This window comes from Atractosteus spatula, chromosome 20, assembly GCF_055471065.1.
Source record: "Atractosteus spatula isolate fAtrSpa1 chromosome 20, fAtrSpa1.hap1, whole genome shotgun sequence".
Taxonomy (NCBI): Eukaryota; Metazoa; Chordata; class Actinopteri; order Semionotiformes; family Lepisosteidae; genus Atractosteus; species Atractosteus spatula.
In genome coordinates, this window is record NC_142725.1 from 10,711,551 (window position 1) to 10,730,623 (window position 19,073).

The following is a 19,073-nucleotide window of genomic DNA, read 5'->3' on the forward strand; positions in this document are numbered from 1 at the left end:
GAACCAGGGAATTCACATTTTAAGTTTTTTTTCCCCCAAAACCAAGTATAGATAGTTCTTGTGACAGGCCAATCTCTCTTCAATTAGCTCACAAGGCCTGAGCCCATGGACAAATCACAATGGAAGGTAAAATACTGTTAAAAGTTTTTTTATGTTAGAAAAACTCTTCAAAAGTACAAACAGAAGACACTTAAAAGCTTAACTTGCCTGACCAGTCTCTGGATAAGGAGACAGAACAATTGCCATTTCGTCTGTCAGACAAAGCTAAATAAAGAGGTACAAGGTGGATAGGAAAAGCAAGTTCAAACATGCCAAGTGTGGCAATTTGAGGCAGCTTTTAAAAGCCTTTCTGTGATGATCTTTGGCTGTTATTTATTATTGAATGGTGCTAAATATGCCTCTAATGATGTGATGGTGCAGGTCAAATACGTCATGAATTTCCTTCATAGTATTTCAATTGCATACTTAAGAACCAAATAAACATCCTACCTTAAACATTACCTTATTTGGGTTTGACATATTTTGTCTTTTAATAATTTAATCTCCTTAGGTTGCATCCTAAATTTGTATTTAAACCTAACAATGTACAGTACATGTTTGACTGAGTGGCAGCATAGGTTCAGATTCAGACTGGATTTGGATCAGAATTCAGATACGGAACAACAAGTTGGATTATGAAGCATCTTTTAAGAAAAGACTTCCCTACCTGTTTTGTGTATTGTGTCTTATAAGTGCATAAACATGCAATGTAGTAAAAAAAACATGGAATTAGTGATATTTTTTTCAATCACATAAAACAGATGTCTGTATTCCATGGAATGACTCTAAGAAATGGTTTGCTATTAACAGGAAGAAACCTAAGCTTTTAGAGTGTATTAATGCAGATGTTACACCATGTGTAAGCCTAACAATTACTGCTGTAACTGTTTACCTACAGTGTTTCTTCACTGGTCACACCTTGTGCTGTCTCTCATGACATCATAGAGAATGTCATTTGCTTAATGCAGCCTCTAAAAGTGTCTGTAAAGCGGATACATAAAATGTCTGGTTTAGACTTTAACTGCTGTTAAAAGTTTAACAGCCCTGTGAAATTTGTCATGTTCATATTGCTCAGTACAGATAAAGGAAGCTGATCCTGTTTCTATTGCCTACATTCCTCCTGGGATCAAGTTAACCTTTCCTGACGTCATTGGACATGACAGCTCTGGAAACAAACCATCACTGCAGCCTGAACTGTTTTGGAGAGCTTCTCAAAACAACAGAAGGATGTGAATATTCAGGCACTGTTGAATGAATGTTTTACAGAGATTTTCCCACTGAGGGCTCAAGCTGTCATGGGAAATGTACCTGGAGGTGCAGAACTTGTACTGTAGATGACCAAAGAGAATCTGAGAAAGAATGAATATACTCTCTAAGGTGTAGTGGAGGTGTTTTATGTGGTATTGCTTGAAATACAAATGAAACTGGAAATTAAGTAATAACGAACTGCCTCTCCCCCACATTCCCTCTTTCACTGTCTTAACTCTGCTTCATCCATCAAACTATTTGTATCTTATTGTAGCTGCATGATTATCCCATGTGCTTGTACATAATGTACATGTTTGTTGTCCTGGATAAAGGTGCAGAATGAATAAATATGATTAAAATGATCCACCCATAGCCCTTGATAAAAATAGGTTCACCAGACCTCCAGCTTTTACCTTGGACATAAACATCACTATGATGAACAAAGTTCACCAGCTGTAATATTCAAAGGTTACAATACGTCAACTTAAAACCTGTTGGTGTATGCAGCAAAGCAGTGGTTGGAAACACAGGTGAATTCCTCAGGGGCGGCGTCATCTCATTTAGGGGAATCATATTCTTCGGATTCTCAGGGGAAATCACTAAACTGGCCTAAATTGGCTGCACCTGGTGACTTTAGCTCCCTACAAAAGCTGTTCCTAGGACAGTCAGAGGCTGTCTTTTCATGGACCCTCATGGTTTAGTACAGTAAGTGAGTATGCAAAGAGACAATTCAGAGATAAGGACTTTGTTAAGCACTACAATTCAGAGAGGACTTATAGCAGGATAAAACTGGTAGCAGCCTTGGTCTTCTTCTGGGTCGGGACACCGGTAAATAAGAAGACGGTTAATGTGCGTGGCTGGCCAACCGGAATCAACCGAAAGAGGTTTCTGCCACTCCTGTTCAAGGAAGATAGTTACAGTTCATGTGGAGACCCCTTGCCACACTATCTAAAAGGGGGGTCTTTCACAGTGTACTGTAATTAAGAAAACAATTCAGTGTATTAAGAAATCTATAGTGTGTACTGTACAGTATATATACTGTAGATTTCTGTTTCACGTGTACATGTACTGCATATCTTTTTATTTCATATAGTGTTTATGTTTATTAAATAAGCCTGTCACGATTTTAATACCCAATAGTTCTGAATCACTGGGTAAAATAATCCTTAAAACAGTGTGCCTAGAGGCAAGTAGACAACATAAAGGGTGTAAATGGTGCTTGGCAGGAGATCTCCAGCAGTGTCTTCCAGAACATGATCGGCTCACAGCAGCACAGAGAGCAATTAGAGGTTGCCAAACCAGCAAACACGTTACCAGAGCTCAGCAGTACTCCTCTTTCAGCAGCAAGTACACCTGGTATTTTAACACTTTTTTTTTGCTGCAAGAAAAAATGGGAACATTCAGAAAAGTATCACTTATGTAATAAGCATCTTGAGAATATTATAGAAATACCTTTACTGGCTGATAAAACAAAAATGAATAGGACATCATGTCCACTTATAAAAAGTATGCCAGTTATCGGAAATCTAAGGTATGACGTTTTTAAGGGATTTATATAATTGATTTATTTAGGCATTGATATTGATTAGTTCAAAACTAGCTTAGTCTGAGCTGTCCTAACCTGCATTGACAATTACATCCATAAAAGTCATCCTCTTGAGGTAAATTCAGACTTGTGTTTAATCATTCTAAATCTGAAACAGTGCCACTTTACAGTGCTGTCAGTGATTGTGTTTTGTCTTTATTATTGTTTGTTGTATATAGAGAACACAACAGATAACAAACAAGTTACTGTGACAACAAAATGGAATGTTTTTCATTGTTGATCTGATAGAAATAGAGCTGCAAGGAACAATTAGATTGATTTGAATCAATTCTGATGTTTACCTTTCACTTCCTCTGACATAAATGCCTTCTAGTGCCAGTGTGAATGGAAAACAAACATGTTTTTCCATATACAGTAGATGCTCTATGTGTCTAATCTAAGCTTGCACAGATTTTGTTTTTTTGTTTTGCCTGTACCGTACATCTGAAGTCACCCTCAGAAAAGATAAGGGTTATTTATAATATTTACTGTAGCTGTTTATATATTTGTATGCAGGAACTAAAAGTCTTCATATACAGAAGGCTTTAATATGCTTTCAGAAGTAATTTGTAGCATAATTATGCCATCTTTATTTGCTCATACATTTTTATTGGTCTTTAAATATATAATCTAAACATTAATGTTAAAGTTTCAGTTCACAAAACAAGGAGTTTCAGAATGCATTCACATGGGGTATGTTGTCACTGTATGTGACTCCAAATACCTGATACCATGATCTATATGTATATGGAAATAAGATAATCCTTCCATTTTGTAACCACCAATAGCTTTCCTGGCACGTGGAAATGTTATTATTATTATTATTATTATTATTATTATTATTATTTAATAATATACAATAATAATTGTAGAGTCCCAAATCTGTTAAAATACTGTCTGTCTATTATAGGTAGTAAGAATTATGTAATTGTAACTCATTTAAATTTAAATTTCCTAGATTCCAAACAAGGCTTTTGAGTATAAAATGAACGGGAATGGGGCTCTTGGCTAATGAGGCATACAGGAGCAAGATGGAGTTAATCAAAAGTGCTTTTCTGTTTGAACACAGTAAACAAGAAAATAATTTCCATGAGTTGAAACTGAAATTACCACAGAAATACTATGAGGATTAAAAGTGAATATTGCAGCAATCCCTCCTTAGTTCCCCTTGCAGAGTCGGCGGTACACAAAGAGAGGCAGGAGACGGTAGTGGCAGCTCACAGACTGTATTACCCTTTTGAGTTACAACGGGTGTGCTAGTCACAGAGAGGAGGATGTGGAGACTGGAGAGAAGAAACAGCTACTCGCTCTGCACCACGGGGTGGAGTGAAAGAGATCGTAAGAAGGGTGGGTTCCCCTTTAGTAGAGGGTACAGGGGGAAGGGAAGGGAGCTTGCTAATAAACTCCAATATCAATATCAGCCTCATAAACACGCTCTTTGTTATTCAGTGTCTCAGTGAGGGCATTGAGCTTTGGCTGGAGATGCCTCAAAAATGGTACCATAGTCTCCAATTAAGTAATTATAAGGTTATCAGATAACATCATGTTTATGTGCTCCTCCGCCCTTATTTACATCATTCTGGTGACATAATTGCTGATGCAACCTACTGAAATGCAGTATGGCAACTTGTAAGACAGCAAATGAAAAGACTGACCCAGAAATTTTCAATCCAGTTCATTAATTAAACCCTAGCTGATACCTCACTCAGCTCAACAGACTGGTAGAATCAAGACAATATTGATATTTTCAGAAGGATATCAGGATATTAAGGGAAATCAGCTGCTTCACGTGGCAGTGGTGGTGCTGGGAGATAAAGGGAAAAGCTTTGGAGGTTGTAGAACAGGATCCTCACCGCTCACCGGTAGACAAATTAAAGTAGTAACTGTTATTTAAGCTGTGAGGAGGATGGGTGATTAAATCAGAGCCTTACATTCTGGAGACCAACTATCAACACAACACAGGCTAACCCAGTACTCAGAGGTAGGGAATGTGCATCATTAAAACAGAGCAATCAAAGAAAATTAAAGAAAATATTGTTAGAAACATTCTAGCCAACTCAGACAGCTAGATTATTCCTATACTGTACATACTACACTATGTAAAAGGCCGTACAATTCATGGAAAAGTATAATCTGCTATTTTGTAGGGCTTTAAGTCTCTGCATATATTATACCTTGACCACATTTGCTATATTATATCAAAATATACATGATATGGGGGTCTGCTTCATTCAATTAAATTCCCATAAATCCAACTAAAGCCTGCTTCTTTAAGGCAAAATCAGAGGTTAATAAAAGGACATAAAAATCCTTGGAATACCCATTCAATGTTGGATTTCAACCTTTTCTTCAAAAAAATTACAACATTATTTAAAAATATAAACATTTGTAAAGCTATAACAAACCTATAATAATGATTTGATGCAGTTGGTGAGTGTCACAGCATTTTCATTTGAAAAGAGAAGGGATACAGTCATTGAAGATGTGTATACAGGTTTATTTTTTTTATTCACCTTTGATGGTTGCTATAACAACATTTAATGTGGGACAGCGTGCTGTTACTGGCCTTATGCCAAAAGCTGCTCTCAGCCACTTCTGTTTCCCTACAGGACATGTCAGCTTTTCTGCAGCAGTTTTACATGCTGTGCTACTGCTATCAAGATGAACCCTATGCAGTCAGCTTCATTTTACTGGCAGTTTAAGAAGTGGTATTATCATACATATTGCAACAAAATCCAAAAACAACAAACTCTGTATTGATATCCCTGCTAGAATATTTTCTCCGTATCACCCAGGTTCTATGAGGAAAAGGTAGCTACCACATCCTGGCCAAGCCTTCACTTAATTGTGAACCCACTATAACCCTGTCCAAAGTACAGCCATAAAAAACTCCACCACAAGTGCCAAGAACGTTGCTATTTAGCACTGACAACAACTCCGTGTTTACATACAGGTAGTACTGTACATCTATGACTCACTCTTGTGGATGTCCTCCTGTCCACAATCTGAAACATCTGCACATACCTGACTACCTGCTCAACTCACCTACTCATCCAGGTTTAAGTCATCTCAGAACTGGACCACTGTAGTTCCCTTCTGTCACATCTCCCTGCATGTACCAGCAGAGCACTCCAGCTCATGCACAATGCTCCAGCCTGCCTAGTCTTCAGCCTCCTTAAACCATTCATGTTTCCCCTGTCTCTCTGCATTGCCTTCAGGCTGCGGCCTGCATCAGGCTCAAAACCTTTGTAATAATCTACAGGGCTTCCAAGGTGCTACGCCAGCATACCTCCTGACCACTGTCAGACCTTACTGTATATTCCCAACTGAGATCTGTTTCATCAGGCCTGTGAGTACGGGCTGTTGTCTGCACTAGCCTCCCAGTGATGGAATGACCTACCTGCCACAGTCAGAACTACAGGCTCCCTGGCCATCCACTGCAAGAAGCTGAACACTCACCTCGTCAGGATACACCTGACCCAGGAGGTCTGTGATTGATCCTCACTGACTATGCTCTTATATGACTACTGCCTGTCTGTTTGGATGCACTGTGCAACACCCTAGCCTTTAAATGACACTGCTTACTATGTTCTGTGGTTTTATATTAGTGTTTTATGCACCCATTCAGACTTAACCAGATGTGGTTGTAAGTTGCTTTGAATAAAAGGATCTGCCAGATAAATAAATGTAAAACATAAATGCTTTAGTAAAAATTGCTATAGTAAAAATAATGCATTTTAGACTTAAATGTTATTGTTTACTATGTACAGTATGCACTGCATTTGTATGCAGAAAGTGCATTACAAATTATTACAATGCTACAAATAAGTGATTGGTTATATATAAGTGATAAGTGTTATATATGAATAATTCCAAGACTAAAGGTAATGTTAAACATAGTGCAAATGAATTAAATTTAGGTCAAGAATTGAATCTCTTCAGTTTTGAACAGTAACAGACATGATACTAGTGCACACAATCCTTGAAGGTCTTGACAGATTCTGCTGAATGGATTATGTTAACCAGAGAAACAAAACTTTGAGGGCAGAACTGAAATTTATGAGGGAGTATATTTAGGACTCAGAATAAAAGGCATGGATGTCTGGAAGAATCTGCCAAGCTGTGATGCTGAAGCCAATTCTCAAATTCTCATTAAAAATGGCTACATGAGATCAGCAGATCAGTAAGCTCCTAGTATACAAATGAGTAGGATGGGTGTAATGGATTCCTCTCACAACTGTCTTATACTGCATATAGTTTCAGCATTCAGTAACTCTTAGAAGTCTATACAGTATCTGTTCCAGTGTCTATACAATGTGGCCATTCTATAGACTTTCTATAGGATGTCTGGAAGAATCTGCCAAGCTGTGATGCTGAAGCCAATTCTCAAATTCTCATTAAAAAATGGCTACATGAGATCAGCAGATCAGTAAGCTCCTAGTATACAAATGAGTAGGATGGGTGTAATGGATTCCTCTCACAACTGTCTTATACTGCATATAGTTTCAGCATTCAGTAACTCTTAGAAGTCTATACAGTATCTGTTCCAGTGTCTATACAATGTGGCCATTCTATAGACTTTCTATAGGATGTCTGGAAGAATCTGCCAAGCTGTGATGCTGAAGCCAATTCTCAAATTCTCATTAAAAAATGGCTACATGAGATCAGCAGATCAGTAAGCTCCTAGTATACAAATGAGTAGGATGGGTGTAATGGATTCCTCTCACAACTGTCTTATACTGCATATAGTTTCAGCATTCAGTAACTCTTAGAAGTCTATACAGTATCTGTTCCAGTGTCTATACAATGTGGCCATTCTATAGACTTTCTATAGGATGTCTGGAAGAATCTGCCAAGCTGTGATGCTGAAGCCAATTCTCAAATTCTCATTAAAAAATGGCTACATGAGATCAGCAGATCAGTAAGCTCCTAGTATACAAATGAGTAGGATGGGTGTAATGGATTCCTCTCACAACTGTCTTATACTGCATATAGTTTCAGCATTCAGTAACTCTTAGAAGTCTATACAGTATCTGTTCCAGTGTCTATACAATGTGGCCATGTTGGCCACACGTCATTACCAGCATGATTGTGTAAGGTCTGAGTTCCTATATAATTACCCCTATACTGTGCTCCAATCAAGGTGTCTGTTCTCTCCTGAGTGGTTGGTTGTATTACAATGGCCACTATTGCAACAGGACGTTTTCAAGTGCTTTCCCATTCAAGGGGCTCTCTCTGAAATTGAAATACAGGTAGATCGACCATGATAAAAGCCATCTTTTATGTTTTTCAAAACATTGTTGAAATTGGGAAAAAAACACTTTCCTATAAAAAGCCAAAAATGATTAAAAGCTTTCTTGAGGATGGAATGTAATAGCAAATCTCTAACTGCAACCAATACATCTATTTTGAGACACTAGGGTGGAGACTGAGATACAGTACCTCTGGCTCTTTCTCATTCTGCTAGCACGAACAGTGTCAGCCTGAACCAGTGATTTTTTTGTAAATAACATTATCCATTTAATCACTCTTATTTCCCCCTTTCTCTTTTGCTTCAGTTCCCCTTTCGTTTGCTGGGGTATGGTTTTGCAATTCCTTTAGTCTGTTTGACAAAAAAAAATATTTGAAACATATATTTGTTGAGAAAAAAGACTTCTAAATTGCAGAAATGGAGGTCAAGCATGAAATAATGAAAAATGACAGCAATGTAGGCAGCTGAGTTAAGGAGTGTGAGAAGTATCTCATGTGTTAGTTACAGTTCAAAGATCTTTACACCACAAATTAATGATGAATCAAGGAACCAAGGACAAATACTGGTAGGTAAACTACAGGTCTGTAGGGTTATGTCATGAGTCTTAAGCCGGGGTAAAACTTTGTCTTTTACATATTTTTCAATATTTCAAAGCTTCTCACCAGAGGTAATGGTACCTAAAGCACATATCTACACATTTGCTACCTGCATCAGCTCTTTTATTTTTATCTTTCCTTTATGGTCATCCAGTATGGAATCACCAATTATTTATGAACTCAGCTTATCTCTATGACCCCTGTATCTTGTGGGGAGAGGTGAGAAACCACGCACACACTACTCTCACCCTCCTATTGGAGTCATTCTTCGATGTGAATACCTGGAACATCCTAGAAGGGCCTTTTTTTGTAGTAGGCCTGTGGAGCTGAAGCCCACAAAACCCCAGTGGCACTTGGTTCACTGTGTGCTGCTGTTTGGGGAGTTTGGGTCTGAGCTGCCCTTAAGCTTGGAGCAACACACTTCAAATGTTGAACTTCCATGCTTTGAGTTAATTGTGCATTCAAGGCTGTGTTTTCAGATTCTCTCTCCCTTAGTAGAGGTCATTAATGCAGGTGTTGAATGGCTTGAGTTCTAATTTTCTGACCAGAAGAGCGATAAGTCCCTGGAAATAGACAAACCTAGAACCTGTTCTTTAAATGCCCTGCCACCCTGAGTTGATCAGAGATCGTGTTAGTGAAGCTTGGAACTGCAGCTCTGATACATTTTGAAGTGTGAAAGAAAGTCTAGCACCCTACCAACTCTTAGATGTGCGCAACACATTATTTATAGTCAGTCACATCCGATACTTCTTTCCCAGTGTTAGAATACTTTGTTTTCCAGTCAAATCAAACAATATATAAACATGATGGATATTTACAACATAATATGATATAATGGACAGAACAAAAACAGTCTGACCTATGCTTTTAAATTTATTACTCATTGCTAGTTCAACTTTTCATGATATGTAAAAAATTTTTATAGTGCATGATCCACCTGCTACTCATCATCAGTTAGAACTTTTATGACACAAAGGTCAATTATAAACCTCTCTGATAAAGATTAATTGCCATTAATAAAAGTTATGAGGTTATTAGCCAATAGCACTAAGGAAGGAAGGCTTGGCAGCAAGATTTTATTTCTCAAAGAATACACGATGCAAGAATTTTACTTCAAACAATGAAATGATCATGTATAGGGAGCTTTGTTTTAATAGTCTGCAAATGTGAATGAGATTGAATACAGAGCATTTGTCAAATTTACAGTATTTGTGCTGTTGGCTGCCTGCGTAATCCACATTAAAAGAAATAAATGCAGTCAGATATCCTGTGTCTGCAATGCAAAGGCATGAAAAATTGTTTGTTTGACTTGGTAACATGTTCAAATAATACAGTTTTAAAGAACACAACAAAATATATATACAGCTGTGGCAAAAACATTCCTGAGAGCACTTGCGTGCAATGGTCTTGGAACACAGGGGTAAAATCTCAGCCTTATATTAGCCTAGGGCAGAAGCTTAATGTGGGCACAAGCTTAATGTGTAATTTCTAGAGAAAAAGTAAGATTGAATAAACGTATTTCGAAGGTCGTGACAAACCAAATGACAGGCAACTACCAAGACTGTGCAGTTGGCTTCCTGAGTTATTGTCTATACAAGATAATTAATTAACTTCCACTGGGTTCCATGTCTGGCTCAGCAGGGGGCTGCATCTGAAGGAAAAAATGAAACCTAGTGTTGATGAGATCAATGAAAATGTATGAATTCCCCCTTTATGACATCATAAAACTGTAATACCGCGGTTGTACATTAACCAGGAGAAATCCTTCATCCATAACTACGTGGCAAATCTTTAGCTCACATGACTACTGACTAAGCCCCTGTCAATCTTTAAAAGCGGAGAGCAAGTTGGCAGTGGGCAGAGACATCGACCCTAACTTCCATCGAAGACGTTCACAAGAAGAGCGACTGAAGTAACGAGAAAGAAAATGCCATTGAACAACATGAAGAGTGTGTCTGCAGTCGTGCTCTGTCTTGTTGTATTTAGTGTGCTTTCAGATGCTGTCTGGGTGAAAGTAAGCATCTTTCTTCGCATTCATTTTTTCATGTTTAAAATTGTTGTTTATTGATAAATATCCATATTCAAATAACACATTAAATTATTAAGAGCTCCGGAAACACTATATTTTTAAATACTGTGTACTTCAGAGGACTCTTCAAGGGCTACTGTATATGATGGCAGTTTGACTTACTGAAACTTAAGGCAGTATATTTGATCATCTTCCTTTTGACATTACAAGATTACCAAGAGTCTTTATTAAAACAATCTTTCAACAAGTATTTCGTTTAATAAAATGAGGTTGTTTGAGTAATATGTGAGTTTGCAAACTGTAGTACATAAATGTTGGGCTAGTAAGTGCAGAAATACTTGCAAAAGGTATCATGATACAATAAATATAATTATACTCTTAGCAAACTCAGTATTCCCATCACTATAGTCAAATGTGTTTTGTGGGGGAAAAGTGCTTCCAACATATTACAGTTGTTTTGGATGCCCAGAAAAAAACAAATCAGCTCTTAATCATTGTGAAGACCTAACTCCATAAAGTTCAAACGGATGTCTTTTAGATTTCCTCTGTTTGTATTCTACCAAACAAGTACATTATGTGCTCTCTTTAAATATCATCCTACCTGTTTATTGCTTCAGTAATAAAGGGTTTAGGGTTAATCAGGTGAAGTTCACATAAAACCCAAAATGTAATACTTAATTTGTTTTAAGCTTATTGCTGAACAGTTTTCTAGTGAGCAAGTTAAATTACTGTACATTGTAAAAGTGGTATTTGCATTTTCATCATTGACCACCATGCAGTTTGCCACCACCTACCAGCCACCACCTTAGAACATACGCACACCCGATAAAGTACTGTGTGATATGGGAGAACACCAAGGTGTGGGGGTGTGTGTTTGGTATTTTCAAACCTACTGTACCTCTGTCACAAATACTGGCAAAACTGTACTGTTTTGAAAAGTCCATTGTGCTCCTTCTCTTCTCCTAGGAAGGAAATTTCACCTTTTCTTTGGAGTCTGTGAAGAATCTGAAAAGCCTTATGGACAGCAGTGCTGGGAGAAACCTTCGCTTGGCTAAGACCAGCTCTGTTGCTGTCTGTGACAATCCAGCATTGCCTACGGAGTTCCAGCCTTTGTGTCACCAACCAGGTGCAGGCATGGCCTTCTTCAGACTTGGTAAGTGTCAGAAGGAACTCATCGGTTAGTCTGGGCATTCACTGTATTCTAGCAGTCCCAGAATAAGCTCCTGTAGGACCTGTGTTTTGTCAAGCAAAAGTGAATCTAAAGAACTAACTAAACTGCCTTCTCCCCTGGCTACAAATAGCTCAAAAATCAGTAAATTATTAACCCAATAAAGTCAATAATTAATTTCAATAATTAGAATTAAAAAAAAACACAAGACACAATTCATAAATTATAATGTGCTTTCTTAGAGGTATCTTTCAAATTTTAAAAACTAAATATTTACAGTTCCAAAGAATGACAAAACATGCCCAACTAAAATAAGCCAATCAAATTGACATCTAACAAACTGAATGAGCGTCACATATCCTGTTTCAGCTCTGTAGGCTGTAACTCAAAGTGAAACAAATGGAATTACGTATCTTTTCATATTAAACTTTCAACATACAGTAGTGTGCTAATCTGTAAGAATGCTTTGTGACTTTTTATATCTCAGTATTTATCTTTTTCTCCAAACAAAAATATACATTTACAGAGATCGTGCTTACAAACACTTTTGATTAAATATAAAACATCATTTCATGGAGCCTTCTTTGGAGTCAATGTCTCCGTAGAACCCACCTTGCAACATTATCTCTATGTAGCCTGATCTCATCAGAATCAAGGCTGGTGCTTGACAGTATCACAATGAGACACCTCTAAGGAAAAATTGGATTGCTGTGTAAGAGGTGTCCAGTAGGTGACACTTTTCCATTCAGCAAGGTAATGTGAAACAATGCACTGCATGTTTCTTCAGATAAGACATATCTGAAGGTGCTGACTACATAGTCATTAAAAACCACATGATACTGATCATAAGAATAAGGAATTTCTCAGTTCCCCAGGTGAAGTGATGTGCAGTGGATTGGAGTTACATACCATGAATCCCGTCCTACATACCATAGTATCATATGCACTATACACTTGCAAGAAATTCTTATTCTCAAAATATCAAGTCGGGCAAATATGCCTACATTCTCAGCAACATGTCCAGAAAATGATTACATACAATAATTGAGGTCAAGGCGAGTTCATTGCTTGCTTTTATTATATCTTATCAAAGCTAAACAGGGTTTACTGCATAAATCAGGCAATATAATAATTACATCTCATTCAAAAAGTATTAAGAGTTAACAAGTTGAAATCCTTGGACATATTAATGGAAAGCCTGTCCCTGTTTGTCTGGCATTCTACAGTACGTATGAGGTTTAAAGTGCAAATGTTTCATGTTTCAGCCAATCCTGTTTGTATTCATATCCAGTAGTTAGAAACATTTTAGCATAACAGATTTTGATCTTTTCAAAACCGTGATCAGTTTGGTTCAATACTGAAACATGTATGTTTTATTCTGAGGTATTTCCACATCATTCTCGCCTCTTCAAAAATGTGGGAAGACTATAGAAATGTGTATACTTTTATACTGAATTGCGTTATGTGACTTAATATGGGTGGAAAGAACTGAATGCTTCCATTTTATTGAGCCTTTTTGAAACTTGTAAGTGTTAACTGGTTCCCTTAGCTGCTGTTTTGTTATCTGGACAGGAAGTAGTAGGGGACAGTTACATGATATTAATTTCTTGGTGTGTTTCCTTCTGTTTCTCATTTTTCAGCATCCATTGATCATGACATCTGCGAGATCTGCGCGTTTGCTGCTTGCACTGGCTGTTAAAGAAACCTGTAAATGATAGACTGTCCTGTGTATACTGTACGTGTGTATACATGCAAATGTAATTATCATCATTATCAATAATGTGACTGATTTGTGTTTATATGGTTTAAATATATTAAGAACTCTACAAGTTCCTCTGCATAATGAGGCACTTGGCCAATGTGATCAAAAATATTCTATGCACCATTCACACAGAACAGCTAGTAACATTGAAAAATGACTTAATTCAAGCTGGGTTAATAAGCTCTTCCATTATTTGTGTACTTCCATTGTTTTTTTTTACTTTATTACGTGTTGTGATCAGTTGTATTCTCTGAATAGAATGTTGCATAAAGCAACCTATCTCCAGTTACAAAATTTAAACTACTTTTATACCGCTCTTTTCATACCACTGTTAGATGTTTTCTTTCGGTATGAAGAAAAGCATCTTAAGCAGTTGTTTAAAACTGATATAATGATGTAGCCTGTGTCTGTACTGCCATGTCTTATGTCTTTACTTCTGTATTGTTTTCTGGAAAAAACAATTCTGGAAATGAGACAATGTCTATAATACTATGTTTTTCTTTAAGTTACAGTAACTGCTGTGCCTTGTATGTTTTTTTTGTACTTATTTAACATAGTTGCATAATATTTTTTATAGAATTAAAACGTTTTGGTATTATGCATTTTGTACTTTTACCACCACATCAATTAAATCATATTTAAAAACTTTTTATTTGAAATCTTATTCTTACAAAGTTATGTAATAAAACAAACATTACATTACGAAATGTAGCATGTCAGGATACAACACATTTTATATTGACATTTTCAAAAGTATTGCAAAAGTTATTTCAACAGAGTGTTATAATTGTGAACACAGACAATTCCACATGCCATGTGTTTTCTCTCATTATTTCATAGTCAGAATATGTCTGCATTATAAATTAGGCACCATAATTTACAGCACTATAACTCGAGAACAGATTTACTCAGATGTTCCATATATAACTATTATATTGGTGTATAAGATATTATAGTAATATAATATTGGCTGTAGATAGACTTCCCACAGTACTGATGCAAATAAAATGAAATGATGACCCCAAAATCTAATATGAAATATCTAAATTCAGTTCTTTTAAAGATTAAGTTGTGACAGCTTTCTAACAAACAGGAGTACTGTATTATTCTAATGGCATGGCAACAGAGAACATTTAAAGATATACTGTAACATGAGTGAGCTCTATCTTTTGGGCCTCTAACAAGCTAGGGATGAAAATGACAATCTAGAGCTATACTGTTACCGAAGACTGTGTGAGCTAATCACTCTTCCACTCACATCACATATTTTGAAATTTTCAAAATGGTTTTATTGTGTTGGCTATGGACGGTACTGTGGCACATTGGTTAGCATTGCTACTTTACCTTGCAGTGTAGGGGTACTAGGTTGGTATGTTAATTGGGCTCTGGCAAAATTGTGATGGACTAGCATCCCATCCAAAGAGTATCCTGCCTTGCGACCCTTGCCTGCCATGATAGGTTCAAGCTTTCCTGTGACCCTGTATTGGACAAAGCAGGTAAAAATTTGTATGCGAGGATATATTGACTACAAATTGCAATTCTCACTGCAGAAGAAGAAGCAGTGCAATAATATGTAATAGGTTTATTCCATGCTGAAAAAAAACGAAAGAAAACACAATGTTTCGGCCGTGGGGCCTTCTTCAGGTGTGCACACACCTGAAGAAGGCCCCACGGCCGAAACATTGTGTTTTCTTTCTCTTTTTTTCAGCATGGAATAAACCTATTACTTGTTCCTTTGCAGCCTACGCATGCTGACGCAGCTACCCACCTGAACTAGTGCAATAACATGTTGATGTGTCTTGATGGTTGAAAGGTGATTTACTGTTGTCTGAAATCATTTTGCCTTTCATAGCATGTGGATTTGTTGGGTATGATTCAAGAATAAGCCTTAAAATTTCTCAATGCATTTTCAGATCTCTCAAGGCAGGAGGAGGACAGCCAATCAGACTAAAGGTTGTAATGCTTTTCAGGGACATATACCAATGATTAGAACTGATTGCACTCCAATCCTGTGGCTGCAGGGGACATCTTCGTCTGTAAAAGACTTTAATCAGATTTTTGTACTTTGTATTGATGACAGAATGTCAGGATAAGAAGAGAAGCACAAAGCTGCTCATTTGAATAGACAAAATAAACTGCTTTACTGAGAGGCATGCTACTTTACTGACTGTGTCAAGCAGAGGATACAGTATATACAGTAGCAGTCAGAGTTATCATACATTTCCATTATAACAGTCCCTGCTATATAATCCTACAGTCTATTAAAATCAAATCAATATAAAGGCATATTTCAAGTGCTTGTTTTATAGGATTCAAATAATAAAATCAAAACCATTGGTTAGATTATAATGTTTCTGTCAGTTCTAATGAGAATGAATGACATTAGACTCCCTTCAATAACAACTATTTTTCAGCCTCGTCTGAAAGGAAGTATGGATAGGGTCCTAATCTTTGTTTTGTTATTCACTGAAATGCACTGTAAATAAAAAATATCCTGTTCTTCCTTAATGGGCTTTCATATTTTTTCAAGACATTGTAAGGGCAGGTTCATTTTTTAGATATAAATTTATTTTTCATTTTGGGTTTAATCAGTTGCGTTAAGCGATTACAGTACCTTTGGCCTCTGTGCGTGGGAAGGTGAATGAACATCTGTTTCAACATTACGCATTTCCTGAATGGTAGAATATATTTTGATACAGGAAGTTCGATGTATGGGCTCATCTTCTACGTAAAAAAGGAACATGTGCTGCAGATGTGAAATATTACCAATAATGAAACTCTAACACCTACCGAAATCTAAAGGATGTAATTTCCCATTGCAAATTGTGCACACACAAAGTACCTGTATTATTTTCCTTAAACAAAAAAATGTAAAATTCAATATTATGCATTTTTGTAAAAAAATTATATATATACTGTATAACACTCCCTCTCTCTGTTGGTGTTCTCTCATCAGAGTTTTGTTACTCCTCCCTTTTTGCATTCCTGAGCCTGTTCATTCTTCAACCACCTCAGTGGTTGAAGGAATTACCTACAGAAATCAGAGCTGCTTCCTAAATCAGAAAGTTCCAAACCACATTTTTTGTGGTGCCTGCTGAAGACTCACTGTCATAGACAGTAACTGTGACTTCTCAGCTCTCAGTTACATTAACTCTTAAACTAAGCTGCATCAGTGTTTGTGTTCTCAAACTAGTAACGTGATTTTTGTTTGTTGCACTCATTCACTGTAAACATGGAACACATGCCAACAGGGTGTTTACTGTATATTACTGCTCTGTGGCCATGTTATCTGTACAAGTAAGATAGTATTTTACAATGTTGTTGCTTTACGGCGCACTTGCATTGCGCTATAATGTAGTCGTCTTATTGTCATTTTTGTCAGTTTGATTCGTTTTATGTCACCAAGGTGACGAGCAGAATAAGGTGAACCTTCCTGAAATACAGAGTACAAAAAGATCTGTTGGGCTTTGGGTACATTTTATTGTAGAGAAGTTATGGCAGCACAGTGGTACAGTGGCATTTCTATCTTGCAGTGCTGGGGTCCTGGGTTCAATTCCAGATCTGGGGTGCTATCCATATGGTGTTTTATATTTTCTTCCCATGTTCATCTGGGTTTCCTCCAGGTGCTCCAGTTTCCTCCCACAGTCCAAAAACATACTGTACAAGTAGAAGAACTGGCTTCTGGGGGAATTGGCCCTGATATGATTGTGAATGTGAATGAGTGTGTGCGTGTCTGTCAGTGTGCAGTGCGATGGACTGGCCCCCTGTCCTGGGTTCACCTGGGTGCAATTGATTGTATCTCAGGTAACACACTTGAATGAGGGCAAATCTGCATCTCAGCACAGGGTTGACTTCAGTTACTGCTTAGAACCTGTTGACAGAAAAAAAGGGATTATTTTTATATGAGCTGATGCTATGCAACCTTGAGGAGTTGTCTGTTAGTTCACCCTGTCATTGAATAACTTTTATTTTATGGTAATTGCAATTTTATATAAACTGTATAAACTATATGAAATGTTTATGTTTTAGGGTACCCTGGAAAAGGGCTACTCCTGAGCAAATAATGTCACAGGCTTTACTATGTGTTCCAGCAGAGTCACCTACACCTTCTCCATAAATTCTAAATAACCTCTTAAAACAAGGCACATCCCTACTAGTGAACTATCTTTATTGGAAGAGGAAAAATGAATCAAAGCATTAAGAGGAATAATAAATGAGCACAATTTAAATACAGCATTCCCTGTGGTAGGGTTTTAAGTAGAAAAAAAATGTTTTAAGATTCTTTACAAAGGTTTAACGATCATTCGTAAATCCTATGTATCAAGTATAAGATTTGTGTTAATTGTTTACACCACTGACTCATACAGTATTATTGAAAGATATTATAGACAGTGGATTGATAAAGGAGATACATTGTACATTATGCAATACCACCACCAGTTCTATCAACTGTTAGAATGTCATACATAACACAAAATAGGTAATTCTTTTAACTTTTATCCGTTCACTGCCTGCAAAGACTACAGCTGCTCAAAGCGAGTTTCATATAATACCTACAGTGACAGAAGTTGACAAACATGTAAATCAAGATTTTTACATTTTCTAGCTTATCAAAACCAATGCTGGAGCAGAATATTGCCAGGGCAAATTTCTGAGCAAGCAGATATAACAATGTATTTAACAGCAACGGTACTGTTGAGCTTGAGGGATTAATAACAAGTCTTGACATTTGGCTAATAACGTCCATGGTTTAAACAATCCTTAATATTGAAATTTCCAAAGTTCAGTATTTGAAGCTAACAGTACAGCTTGAAACAGTAACAATTTTATTAAAACATGTTTAAACGTCAGAAAAGGTCTTGAGATACAGTATTTCAACTGTTTTCCAAATGTATGTGGTGTTTGGGTCACTTTACATCATACAGTTTGTGTTGCATTGCCACAAATTACAGTAAACATGACCAGCAATTACATATTGCTGATATATTGAGATTCATTAATATATTGGTGCAGATCTATGAAATTGGTTGTTTTGAAACAAGTATTTAATAATACTTCAAATGACACGGTTTGTTTTGAGTGTTGGTTCGGAATGTGAATCTTCTTATTGTAGTGTATCACTTGTATCACAAAAAACCTTTTTATTATGTGTGGTGCCCATCCGTTCATTCTTCTAACCATTTTAGCCAATACAGGGTCATGAGTCAGCCTATCCCAACAAGCAAAGGGTGCAAGGCAGGATACTCCCTGGACAGCACGCCAATCCATCGCAGGGCACACACGGACTCAAACACGCACACACTACATATTGGCTTCAAATTTCTTAAAGTAGAAATATCAAGAAGATTTTAAAGAGGAAGGTACTGCTGTATATAATGTAAGTCAACTATGGTGA

General features: G+C 37.0%; 1 protein-coding gene across 1 annotated transcript; it reads left to right on the forward strand.

The window, feature by feature from the left end:
* The first annotated feature begins 10,579 nt into the window (after window positions 1-10,579).
* On the forward strand, window positions 10,580-14,189 carry LOC148817510 (guanylin). Its single transcript, XM_088938292.1, has 3 exons — window positions 10,580-10,733; window positions 11,715-11,901; window positions 13,557-14,189. Exons 1-3 carry the CDS (start codon window positions 10,647-10,649, stop codon window positions 13,613-13,615), a joined length of 333 nt encoding a protein of 110 aa, XP_088794418.1. The 5' UTR covers window positions 10,580-10,646; the 3' UTR covers window positions 13,616-14,189.
* The last annotated feature ends 4,884 nt before the right edge of the window (window positions 14,190-19,073 follow it).